Source organism: Lissotriton vulgaris, chromosome 8 (assembly GCF_964263255.1).
Source record: "Lissotriton vulgaris chromosome 8, aLisVul1.2, whole genome shotgun sequence".
NCBI classification, from domain to species: Eukaryota; Metazoa; Chordata; class Amphibia; order Caudata; family Salamandridae; genus Lissotriton; species Lissotriton vulgaris.
The window spans coordinates 699452453-699468178 of NC_141696.1; the positions used below are offsets into that span (position 1 = coordinate 699452453).

Genomic DNA, 15726 nt, shown 5'->3' on the forward strand with positions numbered 1-15726 from the left:
TATATCATACATATACACGAATAAAAAAAGTCTATATTATAGAATCTGTCAATCTAGCTGTTCATCCATCCACACATGAACCCCTTGTCTTTCTGCCAAACCATCTATATTTGATCTATCCATCCTTTCAGACTTGTACCCATCGGTTCATCTATTACACTGTCTACATGGTCGCCAATCCCTTCATCCATCGCTTAACTTTCTGGCTGATCCTATGTTTTTCACAAGTGAATCAAAGAATGGAGGCTCCAACAGTCCATAGCATCTAAGAATTTGGTGATAAACAGACATATTCTTACATGTATTCCTTAAATAGGAGTCTACCCACCTATTCTGAGTAAAATCACACATATATATTGGATCCTTCTTACACCTATAAGTGTCCATCGAGATGATGTTACTGCTGTTATTGATATTTTACATGATCTGTGATTTGCATAGAAGCAGTATCTATGGATCCTGCAACAGAGTAAGGCCATTTCATCATCCTTGTCCCTTAAGAAAAACCGGACCTGTGCTTCAGAATCTCCCTTACAGTTTTTACCTAATCTTGAGTCTGAAAGCAACATCCATTCAGCCTCGAGCCTTGCCTGAACACAGATAATAGAACTAAACCAGTTTGACTTCCTGGTCAGATTTTCTTGAAGCTCTCTCTGGATATAACGTACTCCACCTCCCTAACCACTCAGGGTATCTTTGTGTGGCCTAGTTCACATCCTACAACCATATATGTCCACCTTTTTGGACTTAGCTGAAGACTGACTGGAAATCTAAGAAGCCCCACTCAGGTAGACTACACTGGCTCACTTGGTTCGAATATTCCTTCCACCACATGATGCATGCCCTCTTTCTCCTTTATTTAAGCCAGAAAGAAGGTTCCCTGAATTGACTGCTTTTGCTTCCTTTCACTTTTAGATAAATACTGCTCCATTTGATCCAGCTGGTTCTATTCATCTATACTTCAGGCAAATGTGTACGTTTGCAAACATTATGCATGTATTATGTGTCATGTACATGTATTATGCAAAATATCGTTGCTGAGAATCTTATGAAAATTGTAAGTGAGGGCCCCTTTGGCATGCAAAAGTCACATTTGATCTTCTGTGAGACATTAATCAACTGTAACTAGCCTCCCATGGGCACAAAATCAGCCCACAAAATGTATTGTTAGGTGAAATGGCAAACAAAATGCACATTTAGTGTAACTCAAAATTTCTGATATTACACAACCTTGGTCACGCAACCCAAAGTTTGCATATGCCTAAGGCGACGCTCTACCAATAAGGTGCTATGTCTGACGTGGAGCGGGTCTCTGGAAGCTGCTGTTTTGCTTTAGATTAGAAACAAGGACTCTGCAGCTGTGACCACCAATGAAAAAAGAGAAAGCTTTACTATAAGGTACAGAGAGTAGTGGGACCTTGATCAGGAGGGCAAGAAACTAACCCCACCAGACAGAACAGTAGTACAGAGGCACACATGTCTAAACCACGCATGCCTCTACCACGCAGCCTGAACTACCAATGAGTCTGAACCACGCATTTCTTTACCATGCATGCCTTTACCATGCATTTTCGTGGTAAAGGCAAGATAGGTAAATAGATGTTTGGTAAAGATCCCACCATATTCCACTTGCCCTTAACCCTAACAACTACCCCAACCCCTCTCCTGAGCCCTAAAATGTACCCCAACCCCACCCTGAGCCCTAAAAACTACCCGGGTTCCCACCAAACCCTAACAACTACCCCGACCCCCGGAGCCCTAAAATGTACCTCGACCCTACCCTGAGCCCTAAATGCAACCCCGCCCCCAGCCCTGAAAACAACCCTGTCCCCAGCCCTGAAAATAACCTGACCCCCTAACACTGAACCCTAAAAACTACAACAACCCTTTAAAACGACCCCCACCCCCCAAAACCCAGCCCCAGACCCATTTACCTCACTGCATCCTCTCCCGATCCTTCCGGTTCCTGGGCCCGCCCATCTCAGCATTAAGAGAGCGCACATGCCTTAGCCACGCATATGCGTGGTTAAGGCATTTGCGAGGTTAAGGCAAGCGTGGTTGCGCATGCATGGGCACGGTGCGCGTGGCTCTGCCCATGTTGTTGAGGCCATTTCCAGACAGAGCATATACAGAGATTGTCTTGAGACCGTGTGCACCACAGGAGCCAAACACACATAAGATGCCTACATAGCAAGAGGATTGAGAAAATATAGTAGACATTCCAGGACTGCGAGGGTGTTGACCTTGATCACCCTGACCTTTCGCTGTCATTCCTGATTTTGTGGGGTTTTCCCTTACCATCTAGGTTTTGGAGTAATGCCCAGTGGAGGGAAGCTGATTACCCTGTTTTTGCTAAAGAGAAGTAGGTACCCCTTGTTACATGGGTTCCCTTACTATATGAAACTTTGACCACAACCTGCTGCTCACAAAATATTAGCCGTTACAGTTTTGTCCTCTCCACCCTCCTGAACAGGTGAGCTACTATGCTGGCTAGCCATTTCCCACCATCAGTGGTACCCATGTTAGGACTGTGAGCTCGCGAACCAAGGGGAGCAATCACTGGTCTCCATTTGAACTATGTCTGGTGTTCCTACTACCACTGACCACGTAGGCTGAGCGCACCTGTTAACTCGACACTGAACTCTGACTTTTAGAACCAGTCTGAGCCACTCTAAAGCCATCATTGTGTGACCTTGAATCCAAGAGCACTTTAGGCGATCAGTGGTTAGTGTTTAAAACAGGTTTTGCTTTGTGACATTTTTAGAGGATTCTCAACTAACGGGGCTCAAGCCCATTGTGTTCGATACAGAAAAGGGGGTGGTGATGAACAGAGTGTCTGAATCAAGCAGACCACTCTTACCCAGTCCAAAGATCAGGGCTTGATCCATAACCGTTATTTATCTCACTGCCCCATCCCAGCTCAGAACCTGGCTATATGCAAATTAGTCTGTCCCTGGCCCAGTGCATCATGGGAACAGGGCAGACCAAACTACCAAGCCAATTCTTCACCAGAAAGGAGACAAGCTACCGCAGGACCGGTTTCTGGCATTTCAGCCTCTTCGGCCCGGCTTGCTTGAATCCTGATGGAGCAGTGAGAAAGGGACTCATGTCTGAGTATACCCTGCCACACCTATAGTGGCCAAAAACAATACAGAAAAGGGGGTGGTGATGAACAGAGTGTCTGAATCAAGCAGACCACTCTTACCCAGTCCAAAGATCAGGGCTTGATCCATAACCGTTATTTATCTCACTGCCCCATCCCAGCTCAGAACCTGGCTATATGCAAATTAGTCTGTCCCTGGCCCAGTGCATCATGGGAACAGGGCAGACCAAACTACCAAGCCAATTCTTCACCAGAAAGGAGACAAGCTACCGGGGACCGGTTTCTGGCATTTCAGCCTCTTTCGGCCCGGCTTGCTTGAATCCTGATGGAGTGTTGTCTCACTCATTGCTCCTAGCGCTGCTGAGAAGGTAGGACAGAAGGAAGACATATTGTGCCTTACTTTATGAAGCATTACATTGAGTGTGACATCTTTAGTTGTATTGACTTATTATTGCGCCGTGCAATCTGATTACTAAAACTACTACCATTTCCTGAAATCTTGAGATTAATCTCGCTAAGACCAAATATATGGTCTTTCATGCAAAGACACTAAATTGTCCTCATCCGCAAATGAATGGGATAGCTTTGGAGAGAACGTCCACTTTTGAATACCTGGGGGTCAGTATCAATGATCAAATGGATTGGGGGCCACAAATAACAAAAGCAAACCTCAAATTGCCACAATCTTTCGGTGGTATTCTTAAGGTCCATAACAAGTGCTGTTTGAAAATGGTGGCCCCCCCAGTGGAAATTTACAATACTCAAGCCAGGGGGGGAGCCCTTTACGGGGTCGAACTGTTGGGCCACCGCATCGAGAATTCACTAGTTCTGACTGAGAACAATTTTTTTAGATGTCTTTTGGGGCTCCCGAAGGGCACACCACTTATCCCCCTGAGGTTAGATCTGGGAGTTGATCCCATAAAGGATATAATTGCCAATCGTCCTCTCCTCTTTTGGCAACGACTCTGGAGCACCCCCGAACTTGCTACCTACAGGAAGGAACTAAAGAACGTCCTGTCTATTTCAGGTGCGGGGAAGTTACTATGGAACCAGCATATTAGACATCTTTGCATTAAAATCGCGAGACCTAATCTTTGGAACTTTCCAGAGGACTCATGTCCTCTCATTTCCAAGAAATCACTCTCCCTGGCACTAAAGGAACACAGTTTGGCATGTCTAATAGAGAACAGTCGACTGGGTGCCCTAACTAATAGTTTTCTGGAGGTCAAACACACTTATAAATTTGAACAGACTCTGGACACCAGCCCCTCATAGCAAAGAAACTTTACCTGCAATTCAGGCATGGAACACTTCCATTAAGGGCTCTAACAAATAAATGGAGAGGTATCTCTACAACTCCTCTGGGTTGTCCAGGCTGCACTGAAAAGGAAGAGTCGGACCTCCATGTTGTGTTATTCTGCCCCCTTAATAAAAAAGCCAGAGTACGGTGGATTCGGTAATCATGTATTAATTTGGGTTTCAGGAACTACCTCGTAGTTTATAGGATATTGAAATATGACTCTGCATCATTGATAGCATTTGTCACCTCAATGTTTTTGTTCTCAATGTGGTGCACTCGCAGAGGTAGGATTAAGGCTACAGAAAGTCTCCCAAGCTAGGTGAACCCTAAGGAATGATAAGCATCTCTTACTATTAAATATTCTTGTCATTTGGTGTTCACCGCCCTCCCTATTTTTTATTCTAATTTTAACACCTTGTAATATATTATATTTGTATCTTGATTTTATTCATATTTTTAATCTGATTTTATGTAAATCTTTATATAATCCTCTGGATCAACAGTTAAGGGCACACATCAAGTAACTTGCTTATCAAAATGAAGTATGTTTGTCCTTTGGGGCATGGTACATTTATGGTAAATAACAACATTCAGCCATGGATACTATCTGCTAACCTAGTAATAAAATGGTGTAGCACTGGGCTGCTTACTGTACATTAGCTGATATACTGGCTTTTCAGATCAAACAGTTCCAAGCAGTGCTTTAAATGGAAATATAGAGATGCAGGTACTCACTATTTAGAGAACCGATTTGCTCTACAGAAGTGCCGAAACTCTCTTATTAAATGCATTGCATCAGCGAGGAGAAGTGCAGGTACTCTCCCTTTCAAATGAAAGTAGTTCAGGTACCTGCCCACAGGGGTACATATGGGATTTACATGTAGCTCAAATCTTGGACACACACACACTTATTTCCCTATATTAGCCAGTTGATGCAAAACAACCTATGTAAATTTCCTCAAAGTGAGCCCCCCAGGAAATACCATCATCTTCGGTAATGGAAACTGTTGGATAGTGGGTTAATATGGGGTTGTGGAACTAGCAAACCTGATAGTCCCAGTTTCCCCAATCGACCACATTGTGGGATCCTGGGCAGATCACAACATCTCCCAGTGCGTCTGGTTCCTTATCCGTTAAATTGTGAGAACTTAGAAGCATAGAATCTGAAAACGGCATGAAAATAGTAAGTCTTGAAAGGATGAATGGCGTATTAAGCAAAAAAAAAAAAACAGTGCTCTGAAAATTTTTGAGAGCCGTGTGTCCCGTCGTGCAGCAGTTAGAAAATTATAGTTTAAGTGTTTAGGGGTATGTGAATAAAATAGTACCTAAACCCAAAATCTATTTTAAAGAACTAGAATGGTTGGCCTTTCTCTACTGAGAACGAACCACACTTAATGAACTATATATAAAAACAATCAAACTGTTTAAATTAAATTCAAATACACCCGGCGACACGCTCCTGAATGAAGTACAGGTTCACACTCGCTCACGTCAAAGCCTTAACCCCGTGGACATAGAGGGCAGCCACGCTGACCGGCAGCAGCTCACCTGGACGTGTCCGCGAGTCTCCCCGACACGAGCTGCAGGAGGACGCTGAGTAACGCCGTCCAAGCGACCGGCTCCATGCCTGCGGCCAGCCACGAAGTTTGGAAATAGAAACACTTGTCTTCCGCGTTGTTGCAGGAATCCCCGCGCGGCTCTCCGGGAAGTAAGTTTGGAAAGGGGCTGAGTCGCGAGCTCGCCTCTCTGGTGGTCACTGCATTGACTGTGCAGCCGGCGGCGCGCGGAACGACTGGCTGTCAGTCGGGGGCAGGCTCCGTCTTCTCTCAGTTCTCCTTTGTCGGTTTTTTTTCTCTCCTCTTTGCCTCTCCCCCTCTGCTGCCTGTCAGCAGCTGCCCCAGCCTCTGCTTGAATTCTTCGGCAAGGCTGTCCCTGCAGCCATTAATGACCTGGGGCCGGGAGGGGGAGGGAAGAGGACTGGAGTTAGGGGGGCCGAGGGTTACCTCAGACTGTAAGTTTAGCCAGAGGCTGCAGAGGTGATGAATTGAGCTCACACAATCAACTCTGCCAAAAAAGTGACCCCCAGAGATGCAGCCTGAAGCCGAACCGAACCAATTAAATGTGTCCCGTTTTACAGTCAGCTCAGCTGTATATTTTTGAGACACACCTAAACGAGAAGAATTTGTATTTTGAACTCTGAGCTGAAGAAGCAGACCTCTTCCGTTCTCTCTTTCAGGCAGATCTCATGTACTTTACAACGGGCTCTTTCAGTGTATACAAAATAAACATTAATGTAATGCAACCATCTAGTTAAGGCAGTACCTGGATGTTCCCCTCGAGTGACTGTCATCTATTTTATGGAGGTGAGAACCTTTCATTAACGAGCCTGACCCGTGGTATTGGCACGTCTTCTTCAGAATGCTCGACAGCTGACCATCTGTTTTCTAAGACATGTTTTGGCACATAACACAAGTGAATTCCGTCCTAGCTACAATGGGATCAAAGTAACTCGTATTCCACTGTCTGCACACCAAAGCAAATCTTAATAATTCAAGCTACGAAAACAGATGTTGGCTAAGTTATATCCGTGGCGACAGCTACTTGCATCAGTTTCCCATTTAGTTTCTCCAAACATAATGTACCAGCCTCCCAAATTATGCACTTACAGTGCAGAAATAACATCACTCTTCACCTATGCGAAAGGTGAGTACATGCTCTGGACACTAAAGTGCACTATAAATGGTACTAATCATTACAATCAAATACAAAAAAAATGTGGGATCCAAACAGATAGTTATCGTGTCCGTATGATTTTTTTTTATTGTTTTTATTTTCACTTAAGCAAAACAATTAGGACAGTGTTAGCAAAAATTCCGTTACATCGTATAGTCTTAGGTTATCGAACACATTGCAGGCATATTCAATTTGAAGGTCTATGAATCATTACAAAAACCCAGCATATTTCAATATTTCAAAACCCCTTCCCCTCATGCCGGCTGTCTAGGAACTGTCTGGGTCTCCACCCTCCCCATCAGTACAAGGCGGCTCACAAATGTAACCTCGAAATTTGTTCCAAGCCCCCCAGAATCCATCCCATTTCCATGGGCAACCACGGTGAATAAAGACAGCCTTTTCTGCCACCATCATCTCATCCATATCTCTACACCATTTATTAAGGGTCGGAGAAACTGCAGAGCCCCAGAACATAGCAATGTTGCGCTTTTCCACCATCATGCCCAACACCACCCAATCTTGCTGTCGGTGGTTCAGGTCATTGGGTTCCCAAACATTCAGTAAACAGCGACGTGGCTCCGGCAATAAGGATATGTCTATCGCTTGGGAAATCGTGTGCATTACTGCGGTCCAGTATGTCGACATATATCTACAGTCCCAGATGGTGTGAAAGAACGACCCCTCCTCCCCACAGTTACGGAGACAGAACTTATGTGTGGCTTTACCTATTTTGTGAAGGGTTGTTCTCGTGTAATATGTATGGTGAAGTACCTTGAGTTGGACCAGCTTTAATCTGGAGGGGATAGCAGTTTCGCGCGGTGAGGAGAGGGCCTCCTGCCATTCGGAGTCAACAAAGGAACCCACCACCTCAGGTCTGTTTCAATTTGGACATCACGTCCGGTAGGTTATTAATAAGTTTCCTATAAGTAAAGGAAGTGGCCTTGTCCGGCATGTGTTCTGACAGGAGTCTAAATTCAAGCGGGGTCGATTCCTGCAAGGCATTACCCGGCGGTATTGCTGATTGTAACGCAAGCTTAGTATGTAGGTGGAAGGGCGAGATTTCGATCGATACCTTATCACTATTGATCTAAACCCCGATCTGGTCGACTGAACCTTTATTGCCTGTCATTGAGGGAAGAAAGTGCATCCCTTACCAAGTTAGTTTACCCAATAAAGGACTCCGCTCCAAAAGATCACAAACAACTTCTAGCTTTCAAAGGTTTATTATAAGGTCAAGATAAGTTGCAGGTACAGGCATCTCAAAATGAGATTCACAAGATACACGGGCCCAACTACATACATGTGCTCTCTGAAAGCCCTCAGACGAGCAACGGAAACTACAAGAACCAGTTCTAAAAATAATAGGGCTATTAGCATAGACACGTATTGAGATCTCTCAGTCATTTACAGCCGGAGGGAAAATACAGGTTAGGCTGTCCCTACCCTGATCTAGATGGTATCCCTACTTAACCAGGTCCCAACCTAACAAAAGGTGTCAGCAGTGAATAACCCCCAAGGGAAGTCACCCACTCTCAGTCTCTTGGTGAAAACCTATAGTTCTCCAGTCATGACCCCTCTCTGCCTACCCATCCGCTCTCTAAAGGGTCCTCAGGCATCTGCTCTAACTCCACCCAGGGGTGCTGTCCCTAATACAAAAATACAACAACATTTAGGACGCCCCTCGTGAGACGCCCCTCACGTGGTGTAGCTTCTGGCTTTTTCCATGATGAGGCCTTGTGGTTAGAGTCGACCTTGCTTCTCAGACTCTTCTCCGGCCCGCTGATACCCCTTAAACATTCCGGAACCCTACTCCATGTCTGGGCCGTCTTCCGAACAAACCTCTATTCATATTATTTATAATTGAATACCCCCTTTTCTCTTACAGACAGACATCTGCAGCCAAAATCCCAATTCTCATAGACTTCCAACAGCGTTGCAACATTCCCCGGCCCAGACTAGTATGTGTAACTCAACGTTAAAACATTCCAGCCCTACAACATTTCTCATAATGATTATAGCATTCAACTTCTTCTTTAATTATTAGCATGTTAGTACTCTTATTCTATTTATTCGGTAAACACATCTATAAATCATGGCCTATTCGTTATTACTAAAACATTAATGCAATCCATGTTATGAAATGAACCACCTTCCCCCTCCCTTCTAGCTCTGGCCCTGAGGCCTACCTCGTTCTACGTTTAACCGTATGCCATCTTACATTTTAGCAGCTACACAACATGGATTCAGGAATAATCACGTCTAATAAAATCATATAGTTTCACACATTTCTGTATTAGTTCCACTTCTACTTAAATCTCTACATTAACTACACATTTCAGAATATAGATGTAGGTACTATCAGCACTCATGGCATTTCTCTTCATGACTTGTGCTTACTACGTGTAAGTGTGATGCACTTCTACATTTAGGTCAGTTTGCGCTCTCTCAGTTCCCCCCTTTGATGACCTCTCGGGGTCATCATTAACATTTAAACTGCAGTGATTGCTAGCATAACTCGTTTCTGTGTTTCCAGAGCCCTCAGACTCCGGTACTGACTATCTTGTATGGCAGCCAATCTCTGCAGCTGTTTTCTCTGAGCCCTCTCTGACCTTCTTGCTCTGTACCATTTGAATACCCTCACCAATCCCCACAACACGATCCCACAGATCAATATTATGATGATAGGTTTTAGTATTTTCCACACAAAACTTTTGCCTAAGGTGGTGAGCCAACCTCCAGCTTCACTTATTCCATGGCCCACCTTTTCCCAGACATTTTCTCTGCTCAGGTCTTCGATCTCTTTGTGAATATCAGTTATGTTCCTAATAACTTTCTCAAGGGGCTTCAAATTGTCTGGAATGTAAGTACAACATTCCTGGACCTTCAAAGCCTTACAGACTCCGCCCTCTTTTGCTAATAGGACGTCTAATGCAAGACGGTTCTGGAGAACCATAGCCCTTATCGATTGCATCTCTCCTTCTACCAGCATTAAGGACTGAGCAGTGCTGGCAGACAACCTGTCTACGACTGTTGCCAGTCGTCTAATTTTAACATCATTAAGGATTAATCCCAAAAGAGGGAACACAGCTCCAAAGACATCCCCAACCATTTCCACACCTCCTACATCTCTCCTTCCCCTCGATGATGTCTTGCCCTCGATGATCTCTAAGTCTTGGGCATGATATATTTTAGGGAAGATAATTGCCAAGTAACATGATCCATACCAGTTGTCAGGTAGTCTCACATAGGCATTTCTTCCACATACAAAATATACATTTGGAATCACTTGCATTCCCTTCAGGAAGTCCTTAGTATAGTACTCTAAATTGAAAGCATGTTCACAGCTAACTTCTCCCACGTATACATTTTCATAATACGTTTTGGCTCTATGAAGACATAACTTTCCTCTCTGCGTTCTATCTAAAGCTATTGGACCACTACTACCCTTTCTCTTGTGTGCCTTTTCTTCCTCGGTCCAATCTGTTTTCCATTGTCCTGATTTTTTCAAAATCTTTTGTCTCCTATTTCGATCATCCACCTGCCCTATGAACTTTTTCTCGACTTCTGACACCTTGCATGTCAGGTTATTTCTGCGGGCATGTGAAGTATCTAAGGTAATCCAAGGAATGAAAAACTTTGCCAACCTGTCTTCACTCTTCCAGTAGTCCCATTTATTCATTTGTTTATAATTTGGGACTTCTGGTAACACTGCATCGTAATTGGAGAAATAGTATTCAAAACTATCTCTCCCATAAAATATACTAAGCAACAAGCTACATGTAATGCCATATGTCAGCGGGAGGTGATGATATCGAATGCCTTCATCTACAGACGCCGGCAACTGCATGCAAACATAGCAGTCCTTAACCTCCATGGCATCCACGTATTCATACAGAAGTTTAGCATAAGCATTTGACCTAAAGTCTCCTTGGGACTCATCTACGTGTAACCTGCGGGCTTCTGCAGCTAATAACGCTTTTTCTTGTGTGTTTTCCCCTTTCTCACCAGCAACAGTGGGTGTAAGCGCCTCTACAGATTTCACATCAGTTACCTTTGCCTCTTCCTCACGTCCCTTTACATAAGAGACTGTTACTACTAAAGCTATTAATATTATTACTCCTACTATTAGTGTGCCTATTATACATTTAGCTCTCCGGTTCTGGGTGCCGGCCTCCATTTCGTCAGACTGTATGGCTCTCTCGTATCTTGGCACAAAGTTCTTTTCTTTTCCGTTCCTTTACAGTCTCTTTTACTCCTTTTGTCCTTAGAACCACACAACTGGAAGCTGACAACCTTCCTCGCAAAAGTCCTTTAACAGTTCAATACAGACAACCCTAGCCCTTCTCCATCAACTCAAGGGAAGGTCCCTAAGATTCTCTGCTTCCTGGGCGCTAGGTAATCTTCTTTTCTTCTCGCTTATTTACAAAGTCTTTTAAGCATCTACTATCAGGCCTGTGCCTGCAGCTTCGATAGCAAAGTTCAATATTTCTATACGAAGATTGTGCTCTTCATGGGCTGTTATTTTTGTACCAAAATCTGGGAATTGCAATTCTGTGAGAAACATGTGTTTTAACTTGCTGAGACGGGGAGGTCTGGGGAGCATAAAAGTTAGCGACCCTTCTTGTTCGACACCGGGTACTAACAGTCGTATTTCCACCGTGACGATGGGCTCAGAACTGGACACCACCACCGCTCGGATCCTCCCTGTCACCGGTTTCGAAGACATCTGTCGCCAGATATGTCCACTCAGGGGTGGAGTATCTTCTGTTAGGTACACGCACTCTTCTTGACCTCCTCAAGACCGGTGCTTCAGCGCCCTGAGCACCTTCTTCCGGATCTGAATCCTCTGATATCGGAGGAAGGGTTCTCTCTGGAGTTGACCTCAGACTAGAGCTTTTCTCTGTGGCCAATCCGCTTCTCCACGTACCCTTCTACTCCTTCTCCTTCTTGTCTGTTCACGCTCTCTGTCAGACCTGTCAGTGTCTGACTCGTACTCCCAGCTACTTTCTCCTTCAGTAGCGTCGTCTGTTTCGCTGCTGTACTGACCGTCCTCAGCTTGGTCAGACTCGTTCCCTGCTTCCGCTGGCACCTCTACAGCTTGGCTGGCCCCCTCTATGGCTTCTCGGTCCGCAGCTGGACGTCTATCCGAGAGAGGAGCTGTTTCTTCCAGAGGTGCTGGAACCCTCCGCGTATGCGACGCGTGGATCCAGTTGGGCAGGCCTCCCACCTTCACTGCCGTGTTCGTGATCAGGATGATCTGGAAGGGCCCACGCCAACGAACATCCAAGCAGCTTCTTCTCACGTGTTTTTTCACCAGGACCCAGTCCCCAGGAAGCAAGTCATGACACGGGTCCTGGCACGATGGTACCTCGGCAGCCTGCACCTGAAGGGACACAGAATGAATGGCGTCAGACAGCCCCTTACAATAGTCCAGGATCATATCATCTGTGATGCTAATCAGTGCAGCAGTTGGGACAGAAGGTAACCTCATTGCTCTCCCCATCAACACCTCATGAGGAGACAAACCCGTTCTCCTATCCGGGGTACTACGGAGGCTCATAAGGACCAATGGCAACGCATCAGGCCAACTCAAGGATGTTGATGAACACACCTTTGCAATTCTGGCCTTGATGGTGCCATTTATCTGCTCCACAATTCCTGAAGCCTCTGGTCGATAACTGCAATGCAATTTCTGATCTATGTTCAGAGCCGCACAAATCATCTTCACAAGCTCGCTGTTGAAATGCGTTCCCCTATCTGATTCCAAAGAGGCCGGCACCCCGAAGCGCGGAATAAGCTCCCTAAGTAGTAACTTGGCTACTGTGAGGGTGTCGCACCTACGTGTAGGGTATGCCTCAACCCATCTGGAGAATACGCAAACAACCACCAAGACATAGCGGAGGCGGTTGCACCTTGGCATTTCAATAAAATCTATCTGCATTCGATTGAATGGACCTCCTGACCTCCCAATGTGGCTCAGTGCAACTGGTGTCTTTTTCCCTACATTCAACTGCTGACACGTCACACAACGCTGGCACACTGCTTCAGCTGCTATTCTGAACTTAGGGTTGTACCAGGTCTGTCTAAACACTCTCAGCATAGCGTCTCTTCCTAAGTGGACGGGACAATGTATTTGTCTGGCCATTGGGCTCACCATCTCATTGGGCAACACTGCTCTGCCATCTGGTGAGACCCAGAAATGGGCCTCACCCACCACACATCCTGCCTTTTCCCACATTTCTTTTTCACAATCAGGAGCATTTTCTTGCATGTCTTTCAGTTCGTCCCAAGTATCAACAGTTTCTAATATCATGGCTAATTCAGTCCTTACATTTATTCCACCCACTTCCACCTCTGTGAAAGAGTACCCTGTTTCCGCACAATACCGCGCGACTTCGTCGGCATATCTATTGCCTTGTGACACGAAGTCCATATTTCTGGTATGTGCGGTGCACTTCACAACTGCGATACCTGCTGGACATTGCAACGCCTCTAACAACAGGCGCACAAACTCTCCATTGCGAATGGGAGAGCCTGAAGAGGTCATGAAACCTCTTTGAGACCACAACTGCCCGTAATCATGAACTACCCCGTAACCATATTGACTGTCAGTGTATATGGTGACTCGGATTTGATTGCTTGCCAGGCAGGCACGCGTCAGGGCAATAATCTCGGCTACCTGAGCGGAGTGTACTCCTTCCAGGCATCCAGCTTCCACTACTCCAGTAATTGTACAAACAGCGTAAGCTGCTCTCAACTGCCCAACTTCGTCTCTTACACATGAGCCATCGACAAAGAAAATTTCATCTGGGTCAGTCAGTGGCTCATCCACGATGTCGGGTCTTGGTTTGGTGCATAGTTCAGTCACATCGAGGCAGTCATGGTCTGTACATTCATCATCATCCTCAATATCGTTTGGAAGTGGCATCAAGGTAGCAGGATTTAAAACAGAGCATCTCCTGAGGGTCACGTTCTCTGCAGCAAGAATGACTTGCTCATAGCGCGTGAGCCTGCTGTTCGTCAGATGCTGTGTTTTGGTCCTGGTCATCAACAATTCAACAGAGTGGGGCACATGCACCTCTAACGGGTGCCCCATGACTATATTTTCACACCTCTCAATGCTGACACCTGTTGCGGCAACGGATTTGAGACATCCGGGCAACGCTGCGGCTACTGGGTCTAAAGTAGCCGAGAAATAAGCGACTGGTCTACGGGCATTCCCATGAATTTGGACTAACACAGACAGCGCGCAACCTTCTCTCTCACAACAGTAGAGCAAGAATGGTTTATCGTAATCTGGCATTCCCAGAGCCGGAGCACGACACAAGTCCTCTCTCAGCTGCAGGAACGCCATCAAACAGTCTTTGTCCCATGGTACCGGATCGCTCACCTCCTTGTGCGTCAGTTTTTGCAAGGGCTTTGCTTTCAGTGAAAAGTTTGCAATCCACTGTCGGCAATATCCCACCATTCCTAGGAACATCCTGACTTCTCTCTGTGTTTTAGGCGCATTCATCTTCATGATGGCCTCTATCCTGTCTGGTGACACTTTTCGTTTACCTTTCTCAATTCTGTGTCCCAAGTACTGCACCTCTGTCAGGCAGTACTGCAATTTTCCCGGGGACACCTTATACCCATTCTCAGCTAGGTGATTTAACAAAGCAATAGAGTCTTCCCTGCAAGCTTCCTCTGTTTCTGACGCCACAAGGAGGTCGTCTATGTACTGGACCAGAACTGACCTCTGGGGCAGCACTAGACTTTCAAGATTTTTCTTTAGAAGCTGGTTGAAGATCGATGGGCTCTCTGTATACCCCTGAGGAATACGACACCATGTTAGGACGCGACCTTCCAGCTTAAATGCGAAAAGAAAATGGCTTTCCTCGTCCAGAGGGATCGAGAAGAAAGCCTGACAAAGATCAATTACAGTGAACCATTCTGCTTGGAACGGTATCTGAAACAGTATCACTGATGGATTCGGTACCACTGGACAACACGAAACGACTATGTTATTAATCTTCCTGAGGTCCTGCACTATCCGGAATTTCCCATTTGGTTTCTGCAACCCCATAATCGGGGAGTTACATGGACTACCCACGATTTCCTTCAGTATTCCCTGCTTAATCATGGATTCGATCACGAGTTTTATGCCTGCAATCGTTTCTGGAGTCAATTTATATTGAGGTGTTCTTGGAAACTCAGCATGCGGTTTCACTACAATTTTCACTGGGTCCACCCCTTTCACCAACCCAATCTCTTCCCCAGTGAAATCCCACACTTCTGGAGCTACTGTCTCTCTCAGATCCCAGGGGAGCTCGTCTACTGTCAGAGTGGGATACAATTCCACACATATTCTGGAATTTGCGACTTTAAAGTCAGCATCATCGTCATTAGTCAATACCTCCACTCCCTGTGGTGTGCAGTATATGGTGCAATTTAACTTGCACAAAAGGTCTCTTCCTAGCAGACATACAGGACTAGAATCGCAAACCACAAACTGATGTTCATCACTGTACTTCCCTATTTTCACCTGCACGGGTTCAGTCAGAGGACTGGTCATTCTCTTGTTAGCGACCCCCACCACTTGTATGGTCTC

General features: G+C 45.5%; 1 protein-coding gene across 1 annotated transcript in view; it reads right to left on the minus strand.

Annotated features, from left to right (window-relative positions):
* EGFL6 (EGF like domain multiple 6) overlaps positions 1-6325 on the minus strand; it is a 433277-nt gene extending 426952 nt beyond the window's left edge. The window contains exon 1 of the mRNA XM_086934569.1: positions 5952-6325. Within this exon, the coding sequence (XP_086790695.1) occupies positions 5952-6028 (77 nt within the window). The 5' untranslated portion in view covers positions 6029-6325. The remainder of the gene's footprint in view (positions 1-5951) is intronic.
* Positions 6326-15726: the final 9401 nt, after the last annotated feature.